At 40.6% G+C, this 16,954-nt stretch overlaps 1 protein-coding gene across 22 annotated transcripts in view; it reads left to right on the forward strand.

Annotated features, from left to right (window-relative positions):
* MAGI1 (membrane associated guanylate kinase, WW and PDZ domain containing 1) overlaps positions 1 to 15,197 on the forward strand; it is a 335,697-nt gene extending 320,500 nt beyond the window's left edge. For 8 of the 22 annotated variants that reach the window (XM_033071820.1, XM_033071831.1, XM_033071833.1 and 5 more), the window contains 7 exons: positions 1,431 to 1,634; positions 6,054 to 6,144; positions 6,260 to 6,323; positions 7,306 to 7,452; positions 8,524 to 8,662; positions 10,647 to 10,735; positions 12,310 to 12,470. In XM_033071820.1, coding sequence (XP_032927711.1) covers positions 1,431 to 1,634; positions 6,054 to 6,144; positions 6,260 to 6,323; positions 7,306 to 7,452; positions 8,524 to 8,662; positions 10,647 to 10,735; positions 12,310 to 12,366 — 791 coding nt within the window. In that variant the 3' untranslated portion in view covers positions 12,367 to 12,470. Of the gene's footprint in view, positions 1 to 1,430; positions 1,635 to 6,053; positions 6,145 to 6,259; positions 6,324 to 7,305; positions 7,453 to 8,523; positions 10,542 to 10,646; positions 10,736 to 12,309 lie in introns of those variants that run through there. The other 14 variants (XM_033071826.1, XM_033071832.1, XM_033071842.1 and 11 more) reach the window with 11 other exon arrangements.
* The last annotated feature ends 1,757 nt before the right edge of the window (positions 15,198 to 16,954 follow it).

The following is a 16,954-nucleotide window of genomic DNA, read 5'->3' on the forward strand; positions in this document are numbered from 1 at the left end:
CCCACCTTGGTCACTTTGGTGTGGGCTCTGTCATCTGTGTTTAGTGGATTGGAAAGAGTAGAAACTCATATCCTCAAAACAGCCTGCAAACTGGATGGGGCTTTGTGTTAACAGAAAGAGAAACTTTCTAACATCATAGTAAAATTTAAAGAAAAAAAAAAATCTCCCTAATGTTTGTAACTAATATTAACACTTTCTACCAGTTTTCATCACATCTTTCCAACTTCACATCCTTGTCTTAGCCTTTTCTTCTTTATGGTCTTTCTAGTGTTGTCGTGTGTGTGTATCTGTAAGACTACTAATCAAATGAAGACTACAGCAGAGATGGGAAAGTGCATCTTGAGGGTGAATGTATTGTGGATGAAAAGTGTGAGGTGACCACTCTGTGTCCCCCATGGCTTTAACCATGTGCTGTGTGCCCCAAGGCCTCTTACCCACATAAAGGAGCTGTAAAAAAGCTCACTGGATTTATCTGGGTGATGTTGTGTATCCCCTGTGCTCCAATTCTGCATGTTATGGACAACCCTTTGTTTTTGAAACAAAACAACTGCATGGAGCAGGAGGAGAATTTTGTCTCCAGAACACATTCATCCTAAAGTGCTCTTGCTCTGTGTGTCAGACATCTCAATGGTTTTGTGTGTGGCTTTGAGTTTTTGAGTGAGGAGAACCTTATTCCTTCTTTGTTCCCACCTGGTGCCATCTAAGATCATAAAAGAGGAATGGTTAGCAGAGGCTGAGGTGGATGCCAGCACCAAACAGGTTACCTTTGTCAGTCTTGGCCCATCTGTAGTGGTCCTGTGCCTTCCCTGGTAGTACCTTTATTCACAATGGAAGAAAATAGTTTCATGTTGCTTCCCCATGCAGCGCTGATAGAGTGGGTCTGTGTGGTAGAAGGGGAGCCACACTCCCTCCTAGGCCTAGAAGGATTTTATCTTTCTAAATTGAGAAAGAACAAAACATTGGCAGAAGCTTGAACAGCAGTTGGCTTAGAGAAAGGCTAGAGAGGCTGACACTGATGTAATCTTGGAGGAGAAAAGTTGAGTTTTCTACAGTTTCAATTTTTTTCTTCAAAAACAAAATCAGATTTGGGTTATGATGGAGCTGCTAAGTGCAGTTGTCAATAAAAATTACACCATTTATTAACAGAAATCCACTTGGGGAGAGTTTTGAGGGATTAACAAAACATCATTGTGGAAGAAGTAAAGTGTTGTGCACTCAACTAGTTGATTGCCAATGTTTTGAACACTGGCAGCAAAGCTATCCTATAATAACTTTTGCTTGATGCATTAATTAATTAACCCTTAACCTTCTCTTTCCCTTTTCAACCCTTTTTTTCCTTTTCCCCTTCACCATATTCCCACATACGTAAACAATTTAAAAAAAAAAAACCAAAACCAAAACAAAACAAAACCCCCAAACCAATACAAAAGCGGGAAATGCATGTGTGGCCATGCCTCACAAAATAGGTCGGATAATTGAAGGGAGCCCCGCAGACCGCTGTGGAAAGCTGAAAGTAGGGGACCGGATCTTGGCCGTCAATGGGTGCTCCATCACCAACAAGTCGCATTCTGACATCGTCAACCTCATTAAGGAAGCGGGAAACACCGTCACCCTGCGCATCATTCCAGGAGATGGTAAAGTATCTGTTCCCTGCTCTCTTACCTGACCCTCTTCTTGGTTCTGTTCCCCGGGCTTTTTCTGTCACTTGGAGCTGCAAAGCCGTGGAGAGCTCGATTTCCGCTCCCACTTTGGGAGTTTGCAGTCAGGGAGGTTGTGAGTCTTCCCATAGCTTTAATTTTTTGTTTCTTTTTCTAGAGATGTTTTTCACAGGGAGATGCTAATTCAACAATTTTAAAAATGAATATTGCGTTCCATGTATCTGCTTAAAATGATCTTCCATAAATTTGATGGATCTCTTGATATGCTTTAGTTTGATTCTTAGCTTAATAGCGCAGCTTTAGAATATTTGGGAATCACTTGTTAATATGTGAGATTCCTGAACCCTTATAGAGACAAGAGCAGGCTATAAAGTAAAGAGATCACAGAAAGAGATAAACACTTTGACATGTTTTAAGCTGTTTTAAAAGCAGATTTGCTTTTATTCTGGGTAAGTTACTTTGAGAGAGAGCTCAGTACATTTTTTAATGACTGCTTAAATGGTGATGGTTCTGAAGCTGCATTTTAAGAGTTACCCTGGACAGGATCTCACTGTTTCAGATGAGAGGGAACATGCAGTTTCCCTAATAATAAGTTGACACTTGGTGCTGATTTCAGGTCACCAAAGTATTTAATAAAAATTAGGATCTGTGTTATGTATCAGTTCCATTAAATTAGTCCCTAGCTTGATCCCCAGATAGGAAATTATCAGAAACATGGTAAAGTATCTGCAGCAGAACTAAAATTGCTGTGGTTCTAAATTCTAAGTATTTTCTTTGTTTATTGTGCTTCTCTGCCATGGATGGGTTCAAAGTGAGAGCTTGTTGGGCAGAAACCTTTCCACATTGCTCCCAGCAGACCAGGATGAGAAATGATCTGGTTATAAATTATTTCCGTTTAGGGCGATCTGTTTTGCACAAAAGCTTTATTTTCCTACTGTCTAGTGGGTACCAGGTCAAATGGTATATCATCCTCTGCTGCTTGGAGCAAATAGGGTGTTCATGAATAATAAAATGGCTGTGAATCCAGCTAACATCTGAGCTGGCCTGTGCATGTCTGTTTTGGAGGATAAACTGAGAGAAGAATTGTTCATTACCTGTATTTTAGTATCTGATAGAATGGAAGGTGAATATTTAAATAAATAAAGGGCTTATTTTCTAAAAAAGCAAAACCATCTGAGAAATAAGCAACTTCTGAATGATTTAAGAATTTTTTTAAGACTTAAACCTCCTGGAATAAATGCTGAGCCAGTCTTGCTCATGCAATTATGTGTCCCAAATATCATGTAAATTGCTTAGGATAGGGAAACATCTACCTGTGATTGGCATCACATATTCCTGGAGAAGATGTGTTCCTTAGGGAAGGAATCAACTCTGCTTTCATAGCAATTCAGGCTTTAAGTCTTTTTATTTACTGTCACTGTGAAATTCCAAGTCAGATGCCAACTTTGCATAGCATTACCTGCATTTATTTTCCAAAAGACAGTAAGACCCAACACTCTCAAAATCTCTGAGAGGTTTGCTCTAAAACCCCATGAGATACAAGAAATTGGTCTCAGTGTTGTTTTCTTTTTGATGTCTCTGTATGCTTTTCTTGATTTGTTGTTTTCTTTTGTTCCTTTTTGAGTGCATTTTTTGCAAATATAAATGGTCTGTGTGCTTCAAGGAGGGGGGAGCATAAATCAGAAGCCACTCATCAGATAAACATGAAGCTGAGGTGCATCACAAGACTCACAATAAACTCACACTGCTAATCTCTTCTAACATTATTAAAAACACCAAGAGTTTTTGCTTTGTAATAAGTCTTGCACAAGTTAATTGCCACAGATGACTGCAGGATTGTATTTGCAATGAAATGATGATGCTTTACCACACTTCCAACAGATTCAAGGAACAGGACAAGCTTAGATGAGGCATGTAATTGGTGACTGAGAGTTTTAGGGCAGAACAGGGCAAGGAATCAATGAAATATGTAGGGTTTAGAACCCACAATTATAATCGTACTAAAGATAATTTTTGCTATATTCTGTTGCAGTTTTGCATGGTGGCTGGCATGTGTCCTCAAACAGTGTCTAAAACACTGGCAAAATTATGCACAACTCCTGACTCGTGGGAGAGGGTGGGCTAAAGATAGATGCAGCACAGTGGTGTGAAGATACATCTGTACCAAAGATGTGCTGTTGCTCTGCTTGGTATTATCAGTGTGACCTACTAAAGGGTAGGAATCTTGCATTCTCTTTGAAGCCCATCTTCATCTGATCTCCAAATATTTGTGGAGGATTTCAGAGGCTTTTGTTCTGGATGAATACAGAACACTTAACCATGTTTTGGGGCTTTCTTATGTAGGAGACAGATTTTAACATCAAGGCGTCTTTACAGAATAAACAGAATTATTTCTTAAACCCCAACAGTGTAACCACACATAAGGACATGTCCTCCTTACACAAGCCAGCTGTCAGTGGCACATCATCACAAGGGTGTGGTTTGGTCATGCCCACACCCAGAGGTGCAGACCCAGCAGCCTCTCTTGCTCTCTGTGCCACTGGACACAAGCCAGCTCTGGGCTGGGAGATGTTTCAGCTCCATATGCTGAGGGTTTGGGCATGTTAGCCTGGGCACAGCACTGCAGGCAAAGGAGCTGTGTTCTTGTTGCACCCATCTGTTTAAGTGGTTCTTCTTTTTCTCTGTCCTTTTTCCTGAATTTCCCTTGACATGCAGAAAGGAAATCTTCCCCTTATCTTGACTTCTCCAGAATTAATATAAATCCATGAAGTAAATTAAACTCCCAGGACCAAGTAAGCCCATGACCACCACATCTTAATTCAGGAAAAACCCTCCCATTGCTGCAATTTTGTGTTACAACTGGACTCTGTTTAACAATGGCAGATTTCTCCACAGCCAGTAAAGTGAATTAGAGGATGCCTGTAGCTTGAGAGGCAAATAAGGGCAGGGTAGAAGGCTTTGTAATTTTATGTTGGAGATCCAGATGTTTCCATCCAGTTTTTGTCTTAGTGGCTGTGTATTCAGTTTAGATTTTGGTCTTGAAAGGTGGGTCATGGTCAGCATTTTGTAGTTGCTTCCAGTCTGTGGTTCTCTCCTGGATACAGTGGGTATAGACACAAAGAGGGGGTCTCCAGTGTACACAGCTGTTCTGCAAAGGAGCAGGTGCCTGCCACTGCAGTGCCTTTATCTGGGAATGCCATGTCTGATGAGGGGGTGTTTCTGCTGACTCTGCCCATCATTCTCCAAGTGCAACCAACTGTGGAACATTTTGTGTTCAACATCAAGGTGCATGGAGTACCACTGAGACTTCTTCTGAAGTCTAACTCCCATGGGAGAGGAAGGGTGTTTTCAGAAACTGCTGGCTTCTGGTGCAATTCAGCATTTGAAACTCTTCAGTACTAATATCAGTTTAGGATTGGTACAATATGTAGTTCTGGAAATATGTTTGGGTTCAATAGAGAAGAGTTCTGTGTTGCTAATATTCAGCTAATGGCATTGACGTGACCTTAATTTTAGGTAGAATTTTAAGTGAGTTTGGGTTTAACTCTGGTCCTGCTGAAGTCTGTGATGCAGCTCCAGGATGACAAGGGAAATATTTTGCCCTGCCATACTGTGAGGGACATCTATTCAGTTATGGGAAGCAGGAGACAGAAGCTCTCCTTGGAGCCCCTCCTTCCGTGCCTAAAGAAATCTGCAATTTGCACAGGCTGATGTTGGTCTGAGAGCCCTTTACCATGGCAGAAATTAAGCTTAGAAGCTACTCCTGCTCCCTGTTTTCTCTCAGTGTACCCTTTTGTGAGTGGTACCCAGAGTCATTGATGCATTTGGTACAGGAGGCTCCACGTTCCTGCTTTCAGTGCTGAGGGTTGTATTTCAAAGAAGGATTTCAGTAAGTTTGGGGTTTAGCCACACTCAATATCATTTTGTGAATATTGGATAGGAGCCCCATCTCAATTCTATTGGAGATTTCAGTTTCTGATGGAGAAAGGACTGATAAATTTATAATCCCTGGAATAGTTATAGCTACTATAAAATTAATCCACCCAACCTACAATATTTAGAGACTTAATTGATTGGAATTCATGTCTTTAGACAATAGACAAAACATTGTTCAATCCATCTGCAAGTGAGTCTTCATTAATGTGTGTAATAGTCAGGGGGTTTCCAATCCACATTTCCTAATTTAATTTTTTTTTCATTTTCCAGTTGAGTGTACAGTTTCATGTGCATACTTACTATATTAATTTGGGGAATTAAGAAATTTGATCCCATCTCCAGTTCTAGAAAAACAATTTAATGATGCTTCTGAGTGAAACGCTTTTGCAAAACTCTTTTTTTCTTTCAGTGAATAGCCGATGGTCTTCCCTCATAATAAAAACAAAATCTATTTTGCAGAATCCTCCAATGCTACTTTATTGACCAATGCAGAAAAAATTGCTACAATCACAACCACACATACTCCTCAGCAAATACCACAGGAGACCAGGTCAGATTGTTTTCCTTGAGGAGGGCATCTTGACATGCTCTCTCTTCAGTTACTTCTTCATCACTTTCATATCCCATGAGCTGTATTTTTCCTCTCTCCCTCTCATTCATTACAGCAGGAACAACACCAAACCAAAGCAGGAATCCCAGTTTGATTTCAAACCTCCCCAAGCAGCACAGGTAAGGAGTACCACTCTAATTGTTTTGCTTACCACAGACTGTTGTTTCCAATCTGCTTGAGGGCTGTGCTTAAATATTTCCCTTGAAAATTCCTACTGAGAAGCTGCTCTCCCTCAGTCTGCTGAAAAGAAAGAGGAATTTGCTGATTAGTTTCTTAATGTGTGTTGCTGTTGTTTCAGCTGAGAAACATTTCCAACACACTCTCATCGAGGCTTTGAGAGAGTAAAAATAAAGAAAAAAAGAGCTGACATTTTTAGGGCAGTAATAATGTATGTGTTTGTTTATTGAATTGTCTATTTTGAGGGGCCTCTCCAGAAAGTATTGTTGTGTGCAAATGGTAAATTCAGAGAATAAAAAAGAGGAAAACTTAATAAGGGGCAATAGCTGGAGTGTTCCAGCTACAGAGGGCATCTTATTAGAGAGATTATCTATCTCACTGTTAACTTTCCTTGCCACTGGCCATCCCAGAAGTAACATGTTCCATTAGGGACTTCAAAACATCCCCATAACAGCATTTGAGAAAAACAATGCAAAGGCTTCTGAGCTTCTTGCAAAGGAATAAATGATGTAGCAACAACATGAAAAGCCAGCACCATGGGACAGGCTCACCCCAGGTGCCATCAGGCACTGCACTGAGGCTGGCACTGGTAGGGAGGTTGTCCTTGCTCTCCCTCATTGATAGAACCTTTAACCGCCCTCCCAAAATGTCCCCTCCTGCCTTGGGCATGGGAGGATGCTGTGTAACAGGGGTGCCCAAAAATGCACCACAGAACATGGCCAAGCCCACTGATTCCAACAGCCCTTCACCAACCACCAGAACTCCAAATTGCAGAGTGGGGTCTGAGAAAGCAGCAAATCCTGCTCTCTGTGTGAAAATTCAACTGATTTTCCATTTTTAATTATAACTAGCAATAATTCCAACATGAGAGCAGAGCAGTGCTTGACTTTCTGTTCAATTGGGTGTTTGTTATCTTCTCTCCAGCAGGACCAAGACTTTTACACTGTTGAGCTGGAGAGAGGAGCCAAAGGGTTTGGCTTCAGCCTGCGAGGTGGCCGCGAGTACAACATGGATCTGTACGTGCTGCGGCTCGCTGAGGATGGGCCTGCTGAGAGATGTGGGAAAATGAGGGTAGGCACAAAATGCCTTTAAAACCACCTTCCTGGCTTCCCTGCCTCTCCCTTCTGCTGTGCCAGCTAAATTAAATGTGAACTGAAAGTGGTTCTTGTTTACTCCTGCTGATGGCATCTGTCACTCTTGGTGTGCGGTCTGTAGCGGTGTGTGCTCAGTGGAAGACTTCATCCCCGTCTTCCAGCACTTTGCTTTCCAAGCTCTAGTACATCATGTATTGTTTAAAGCCTAAGGCGCAGAGAGGGGACAGACCATGTCTGTGGCCCGTGGATTACAAAATTGTAATGTAAGTTCTGATTAACTTTAATTGTTAACTTCATGTATCAGCTAAATGAAAAACATTATAATAAGGGCATATGTCACAAAATGCCTACTGAAAAAATAATTTGACAGGTTTAATGTACTCCTTGGACCTCTGTTAGTGAGTGCATTAAAATTTTCCCACATACATTGTTGTCTCCGGATATGTCATGTGAAGGGCATTTTCCAAATTCTTGTGCTAGGGGTAGATATATGGTCCAAAATCTTTGCTGATGAAAATACGATGCAAAATCAATGCTGCCTTGTGAAAATCAATGCTTTGACAAGCTCTTCCAGGCCCTATTTTCTCCTGATAAATGATTATATTTACAGAATCAGCTTTGCTGATTCATAGTAGGTACCTATATCCAAGTTAGAAACAGACCTGAAAAATTTCTGTGAACATCCTGGTGGGAGCAGACTGTGAAACAAGCAACCATTTTGACTGAAGACTTTACAAATAATCAAAATTAAATAAAATAGCACCAATTCTAACACTGCACTTACTGTTGAGCAATACAGTAATTGCAATGTGATTTTGCAGAATAGCAGTGAAATATTTTGATGCCTCAAGCTTTCTCCATTATCTTCATGTCTCTCAGACTGCTGCACACTGGGCATTGTGGATGGTCCCTGGAAGGAGCTGGGCATGTTTAGCTTCACCTGATGCATAGTTGTTCCACCATTGCTATGGCCATGGTGTTGTGACGTGCTGGTAGGAACCTTCCTGGGGACTTGTTTCTAATCAGAGTCTCTTTATTACATTGGCAGATTGGTGATGAAATCTTAGAGATCAATGGAGAAACGACCAAGAACATGAAGCACGCTCGGGCCATCGAACTGATTAAAAATGGTGGCCGCAAGGTCCGCCTGTTTCTGAAACGTGGAGATGGCTCTGTCCCAGAATATGGTGGGTCAAACTATGAAAACATTCCTTTCTTCCCTGGCATCACTCCATGAATATTTGTCTCAAGATCTGAAGCGGGAATTCTTTTTTATTTTCCTTTCTCACCAGTGTCTTACCAACCTTTGCAACATATAATTGCCTCGCTTGTGCTGAATTTTCTACACATTTCATCCTTTGCTTGCTTCCATGGACTTGGGGCGCAGTGTAAGGCAAGATCATCATAGCAGTATTTTTTGGTGATCAGAGAGGAAAGCAAAACAAAACAAAACAAACCTTATTGTCTTGTCCAGCCAAAAAAGGAATGTCATTGAACTGTGCCAAACTGTTTCTCAGCGGCTGAATTGTTGTTTCACATAGGTCTCTTCTTCTAATCAATGCAAAAACTGGGATCCCGAGTTGCTATTCTGAAGCAGTGATTTAATATTTTTTGTTAGGTTTTTCTCTTAGTTCCTGTCTGTATCCATAGACATGAATGCCAAGATGGCTTATGAGATTTTTGCCTTTCCTTAATATTTATGTAAATATTTATAAAGTTATTTGAGAAAAAGAAGGGAAAAGAAAAAAAAGCTTTACTGCAAAAATATATTGATTTGGCCTCCTGAGCCCTTTTCTTCCCCCTTAAACAGTCTGCTGGTTTCAACTAGTTAATTTGTAAGGTCTGAAAAGGTGAGGAGGTTATGAAAAGGTGCTCTCGTGTCTGTCTTGGGGGAAACAGTCAGTCCTCGTTTCTTACTAAGAATTGCATTAGATTTCCTTTTCTTCTCCTGGAGGTTGGATTGCTGGGTGGCTTAACTTAGCACACTATTTAATATTATAATTATGTCTTATTTATTTGAGATAATTGTCAAATATTGTGCCCTCGATGGAGGGCTACTCCCAACCAAAGGTCTTTGAGGTTTCTATAGAAACTGATGATTGAAGGGATGTCCTTTATACTTTCCTCCCCGTATTTGGGTTATTTCTGTGTCAGTAAGTTCTGTGTTTATCATTCTCTCCATGCCCTAACACCAGAAACAAAACCCTTCTGCACAATTTATGAACTAGATTTTATTTTCATTTCCTGTACTATGGTTGAGAGTTTCTGCTCAGTCTGCTCATTATTTAACTTTAAATGACCAATTCAGAGTATAACCAACAAACAATTGAAGTGTTTAACGATATGGAAGGGAAGTTGTGGGTTTACACTTCTGTAATATAAATAGCACACCAGAAGGTTCAATGATGGCACTGAAATTCTGTAATGTTCTTTCTACTTTTGTCTTTTCCTATACTCCTGTGGATGTACAGTACTGTATCATATGCTAGACTGCATAAATACCCTGTAAATTAAGTGCTTCACTTCTCAAAGCATATGTCTGTTGCACTGAGGATGGAAATCCATCACCAATTTTCTTTTGGCTAATGCTAACCACTAAACGTTCGTTCTCCAAGCAAGGATTTAATATACAGGGGTTGCACTACTGTAAAGAATATCCTTGTAACATTTGGGACTCCTTTCTCTCTTCGTTCTGTTCGCTGCAGTCGCAAATGGTTCCTCTAATAATGTTAAGTTCCAATATTTTTCTGACTTGATTGGAACGTGCTTCTCTATGAGGCTGTATATTTTTGTAATGAGTTTTGTACTTATTTTTAATGTTGTGGTCTCTGGTGGACTTTATTTTTCGTTGTTGTTTGATTGTTAATGTTTTTTCTATGACATTCTGTGTCGCTGTTCCAGCTGTCTTTTAGAATGGATGCTCTCGTTGTCTGGGTTATTGAATCACCTCTTAGATGTCTCTTTATGTCACAATAATAACAACTGCTGTCTTTGCAGCCTTATATTTGGGTGAAGCCTAGACAATCTGACTGGAAAAATAAACTTTCTTTATTCTAAGATAAAATATGAAGATTTTTCTTTCTTTCATCTTTGTTATAGGGAATCTAAATTTTCTACTTTTCTCTTTCTCTTTCTCTTACTTTTCTTGGTGCTGGGCTCTTCCTTCCTCAGCGATGATACCTCCTAATATCGCTGCATGTATGAGAAATGACAAGCTCGGGGAGTCTTGCTTCTACCTTATGGGCCATAATCAAACTACGGTTTGTAGCTAAAATCAATATTAGGTGTTTTTGTGCTGTGGCCTAATTCCCTCACATTGCTTTTCTGCTTCGCTATATTCTATATGTACAGCAGTTCATCCCGAACACCCTGCGTTCCCCGAATTGTAAGTACACACACCACAGGACATGTTTGAACCTCCTTGTACCTTTGTGTGATAGGCAGGTTGCCACAACTTACAGCCACAGAAAGGCAGCGTGGTCCCATCCCCAGAGTGCTGATAGAGCAAAACTGCCCACGTGTGAGCTGCAACATGGGTTTCACTTGGAATTCACAAAAATCACAACCAATGCACACAGCGACCCTCCCAAGCTCAGGAGTGGAAATGCCATCAAATGGGAGACGCTTGGCATGATGGCAGGAGGAATGTAGTGTGTTTGGCTTGGTGGGAGGGAAGGCAAAATGGAGGAAAAGAGGGGGAAAAAAAAATCCATCCCCAAAAGTGTTTGTGAGAGTTTTCAGTTGTTGCCATCAGGGCATTCCACCTCAAGGTGGGTGTTGGAGTGCAAGTGTAAGGAAGTGGCTCACGCCAGCCAAGCTGCCACGAAGGAGTTACTTCAAGAGAGAAAACAATAAGCAAATAAAAGCAACACTTGCATTATGGCAGCGTAGCTACTTTAATGTTTTTCATGTTTGTAATGAATCATTCATAAACATCCGTTGCAAATGACGGGAGTAATGGTAGCTTAGCTGCAGCACAGGGCTGGGGTTTAGTTTGGATGTTCTTTCTCTACTTCTGCTTTGCAGTTTGTCTGCAGAGGCAGCTCAGCTGTATTTTACCTCAAATAGTACATGAAAAATAATGAACTGGAGATTAGATTTGAATCAAAGCCATCCTGCATATTACAGTATCTTTCCATTGCTTTGATATGAAAAGATCATAACTACTGTCATCGTTGTTTGAATCATTGTGGCAAAACCAAAATCTACCCTAGGAAGAAATCTACCCTTTACATAACATGGTAGAACTAAGTGAAATTAAGCTATGCCTTAAATAAAATGGAAATGACATGATTACAGTCTAATTCTCACACCTTCAAAATGTTATTTTACAAGGTGAAAACTTAATAATCAATTCTATTTTCTGTACATTTTCTGCTATTTGAACTGAGGCCTCCCACACCTGGAAGGCAGTTCTTTATAATGTCTTAAAAGACAAAAATTGTTTCCTAAAGACCCTCTTTATTGGAAGCTATTAAAAAAAAGCAACCAAGAACCTGAACCTACAGTGTTGTTTTTCTTCCACTGGAAAGAATGTAGTATAACCGAAACATTGTGAATTGGGCTTGGGGAAAAATGTAAAGTGCCCCATGCCCAGAAGAGCATAAAGATGAGATCAGCTTGGACCAAAACATGGCTATGATCAGAGCAGCACCAGTACTAACCTGTAACTCTCGTTGTTCACAGTTAAATTAACAAAAGCTTCGGTTAGCCTTCGCTGACTGCTTTAACAGTTGTTTGTTTTTGTCACTAATGAAGTCTGAAGAGTGCTAAGTGGTGTCACAGCACCACGGAAGGCATCAATACCAAACCCTTTGCTGTTATTTTCTTTCAGACCCCAGCAGTGACAGGAACAGTCCCGCCACAGGTTCACAAAATGTATCGGAAATGAAACCCGCGCCATCCGACCGACGGCAGCACCCATCATCGGAGTCCAGTTATCCACCAGACCTTCACAAATCATCACAACATGGGGACAGGCGGACTTACGTTAGAGACCTAAAAGGCAGCAGAGAGTTTAGCAGACATCCCAATGAACACCACACTTGGAATGGGACTTCTAAAACCAACGACCACGTGCCAGGCAGGAGGACGGAGAGGTCGCCAGAGAGGAGGCACGAAAGGCAGCCAGAGAGGGTGGTGGTGAACGGGCAGAAGAGGAGGTCTCCCGAAAAGCGCAGGGAAGGGACAAGGAGTGCTGACAACACTTTGGAGAGGCGGGAGCGACTCGAGAGGAGGAGAGACCTCTCTCCTGAGAGGCGCAGAGAGCGGTCGCCCGGCCGCCGGCGGCGGTCGCTGGAGAGGCTGACGGAGCCAAGGAGGTCCCCTGAGCGGAGAAGAGAAAACTCCCTCGACCGGAGGGCCAAGTCGTCCGACCGGAGGAGGGAGAGGTCGCCCGACAGGCGGCTCAGGGAGGAACGAGTCGGGCACCGGGAGAGGGAAGACCCCGGCTGGAAGCACGAGGCGAGCCGCAGGCACCTGCCCGAGCAGCGCCGGCGGCCCTACAAGGAGTGCAGCACCGACCTCAGCATCTGAGCGGCTCCCCGGGGTCCCTGTCGCCTTCCCCACACCCAGGGAGCAGAGCAGAGAGTGGAACCACCTGGCTTTCGCAGGCGACGAGGCAGCCGCCACCTGCTGATCCTACAGACCGTTTATGCAGATGAAATCTTATGACAAAAAAAAAAAAAAGCGTTGTGCCTGATGTATAATATTAAAGAAAGTATTTTTCAGTGTATTCTTTTTTTTTTTTTTAATTACTTGCCAAATGTTGGTCCTAAAGGATTATAAAATTTTGTTTCTACATTCTTTGTAGATTTCTTAAAAATAATTCCTTTATTGGGCTACTTTCCCCCCTCCCCAATATAGTAAGTGGGGGTAGCCAGTAATATAATATAGGCAAAGGATTTTATGACCAAGTTTGAATAATTTGATCCAGACTGTTCTCTAGTGACTCACTGCTACACTGTATGTAGAAAATTTTTTAAGGGTTGGGGGTGGGGACAGAAGAAAATTGTTCATCTCAGTAGGAATGGAGCGCTCCTGCTGAAGGAATTAAAAAGGAAAGAGACAAATGTTCCTAAAATTGCAAGGACTGTTTGAAGAGACTACTGTTTCAATGAAGGATATTTATAATAATAATAAATAATTAAAAAAAAAAAAGCAAAAAAAAAAAAAGCAACCAAACCCACACAGCACAAGACGATTTACAATAAGTAATTTGTAGTTTGTTCCGTGAACAGTTTGTACTTTCAGGCCCCCTGGACAGGATGCGCAGAGGCAGAAGGACTGGTCACCACCATGCCTGTGTCACACGCTAACGTGGACTGTTGAGCTCTCATTAGCCTCAGCAACATGTAACGATGAGATGTCATTAAGGCAGCAGCCCTGCTCATCTCCCAGCTGTATATGGACAGCAAGCCCAGCATGCATGGCACTGTGTATCTGCTTGGAAGCAAGGGGAGGGATTGGGATTCTGGGACAAGGCACAGTCCCCCTGCTCGGAGCAGGTGTATTCCTTCTGCTCAGGCAAAACCAGTGGGCTTTTATTTTGCCAAAAGCTCTCAATTCTTCTTGCTCTGTATTTAAAGGGTTGGTTTTTCATTGTTTTACTGGTTCATCCTTACTGAGACAAAAGGAGTGCACTTGCCACTTGCTGGGGAGGGAAAACAAAAAATAAAAAAAAAACAAAAAAAAAGGGAAAAAATGAAAAAAGTATAAAAGGAAAATCACAGGCTAAAAAAGGCAATCAGTGGGACAACCTGGTTGTAGAAGCCTATCCATACCTGGTTATATGCTGTAAATTTGAGTCTAAGAGGAGCAGCAAAAGAGAAACCTGCAAGTTTCTAAGTTGTATTTTTAAATTTGCAAGCTGTGTGGTAAGTCTGCTGTAGCATTGGTCTAAGATTTAATGGATTACTGCCTAGCTGAGCCAAAATGTTTGCCGTTACTGTTGGACCACTAAAGTAAACTGCTGCTTTTTCCAGTGCATTGGTGTGTACATGTATACTGACTCACATCTTCCATATGAACACAAAACCATTGCAAGTCTATCACTGTTGTTGCCATGGTACTGTAAAAACAAAACCAAGAAAGAAGATGGCCAATCATTGTGTGTACAGTTGAAATTGTAATTAATAGAGCCTGTTGGAAAAAAAACCACAAAACTGTTGCCTTTTTCTTGTATAAAAGAGGATTTATGACGAAATTTAGGTGTGAGGAATGTGATTAAGTGTTTATATTTCTAAAAATGGAAAAAATTTGATTCAGGGGATATATTTTAATGTAAACTGAATCAGGTATGTAAAGCTGTTTTAAAATGGGAGACTGTATCAGTAATTCTAAAGCTTTTGTTGGTTTGAATACCATTTCTTTCTTCATGGTGGGCCTGCTTATGTATTATTAAGCACTTGTATGCAGTCTATATTCTCCAATCATCATTTCTTGCAACATGCTATAGGCAAAATGCTCTTTTCTGTGTTGATGAAAAGCAGTATGTGGGCCAATCTTTTTTATAAAACACTATGCATATATAAATACTACATTGTTCATAGCTTTATTTGACTTAATTGGGTTTATACATAACACTAGGATGAGTAGATGTGGACTTACCCAGTAAGAGCTTCTTTCCTTGGAACAGACACTATGTATATGATGTAGCAACAAAGAAGGAGAAAGTCTGTGAATGCTATTTTTATTATCAAATAAAGTTTTCCATACAAAGCATGCATGCGAGTGTAGTGATAAGATAAAGGAAGAACCACACCTTAATGTTACTTATTCATCCCTGCCTAAATTAATAAAACCATAGGTTATGGTCACCAAGGGCCATCTATTAAATATGTATTAATCATCCATTAAATATGTATTATCATTTGACAAGCCTTAAAGCAAAGTTTCCCAGTCTTCCAGGATAAAATTTTCTCTCCTAAAACAGTCAGAAACTAAAGGTTTAGCTAAATCAGAGTCTTTAATTGTATCTGAGGTTTGTGTCATTGATTTTTCATAACACACCTGTGACCATAGAAAATCAAGGCAGCATCTGCTCACTTGCTGTTGTGGAGGTTGTTGGTGCCATATAAATATATAAATATATATATAAAAATATATATATGTGTGTGTGTGTATGATGTATTTGTGTATATACCTATACACACAAACAGATATATATAGAGATATATATATATAACCTAGGCTGTATGTCTCCCATCTCTAAGTTCTTAAAATATTAGAAAGACTTTTAAGGTTGAAAAATGTTTATATTAGATAAATTTTTAAAACAACTTCTAAATCTTGCATAGTTTTACAGGCTCCTCTCATCTGTTTGCCTGAAACTTCTGGCAACCTGCTGGGAGTCCTGGCAGCTCGAGAGAGTTGATGGTGAAGGATTTGTATTCCCAGTCACAGTGTTCTCAAAGGGATTTGTCTGGGGCAGCCTGAGTCCTTAGGGGTATGGAAGGATCACTGAGAAAGTGTTTGGATATTTTAAATTTTAATCTCTTATGATGATCAATATCTTGTTACCCTGATACCATTTTGTAGGTACACACTGGTTATGCATCTGTACCTTCTGCTGTTGCTACTGCTTTTCTTGTCCTTGTTCATGTCTTACAGAGCTGAGTAGGTGAGCCTCAAGCTTTTGAAGTGTTGAGTCTCAGCTAAAGATATTACATAGGTAGTACCAAAATTACGGAAATATTTAATCTAAAAAAATACTGCAAATTGAAAGAAATTTTCAAAATGCCATGTTAGTGGTGGCATCCTTTCTACTGCTTCCAAACCCCCTGAGAGCTGGAGCCCTGCTCTGCAGCATGAGCATTGCAGTTCCATACTCTGTGGTGCAGCCTTAGTCGCTTTAATTAATTCCAGCCTTACTTTTGACCATAAAATATTTTTCAAAACTTCTAAAAATGAGAAGAAGCCCTTTTTAGATTGCAGCTTGGCTCCTATTTTGTCAAACAACATCCTACAACTGTGAAACTGCCAAGAAGATTAATTAGACTCTTTCTTAGGAAGAACTGGGAAGTTTCTAAAGTGGTGCATGAAAACGCTCTGCAAATTGATACTGTTAGGGTTTGGGTTTGTTTTGGGGTTGAGTTTCACACCTTTTTTTATCAGTCAGACATGATCAAGTTCCTACCATCAGTATGCTCAGTCCTGTCATTTGCATTGGTTAATTCCTAATTGTGAAAGTTTTGACTGCAGAGAGATTGTTCAGCCAACATGGAGAATTATGTGGGGTTTGATCTCTTTGGTTAGTCTTGCACATAACTTCTGGGTTAACTGAGTTTGCTGCTTTTATACACTTTTACTCAGTTAATTCCGTTTTGAATATTCATCCCTTGGCATTGGAGCCAGTGTTTTATTTAATAGTGATCTTGTGTTAAACCATCTGCTGTAATATGCTTGTTTTATCACTGGAGTAGTAATTATAGATACTGTTCTCCTCCTCACTTTGATACCTTTTGTTACAACAGGCTTTC

The sequence above is a fragment of the Catharus ustulatus genome, chromosome 13 (assembly GCF_009819885.2).
Source record: "Catharus ustulatus isolate bCatUst1 chromosome 13, bCatUst1.pri.v2, whole genome shotgun sequence".
Lineage (NCBI taxonomy): Eukaryota > Metazoa > Chordata > Aves > Passeriformes > Turdidae > Catharus > Catharus ustulatus.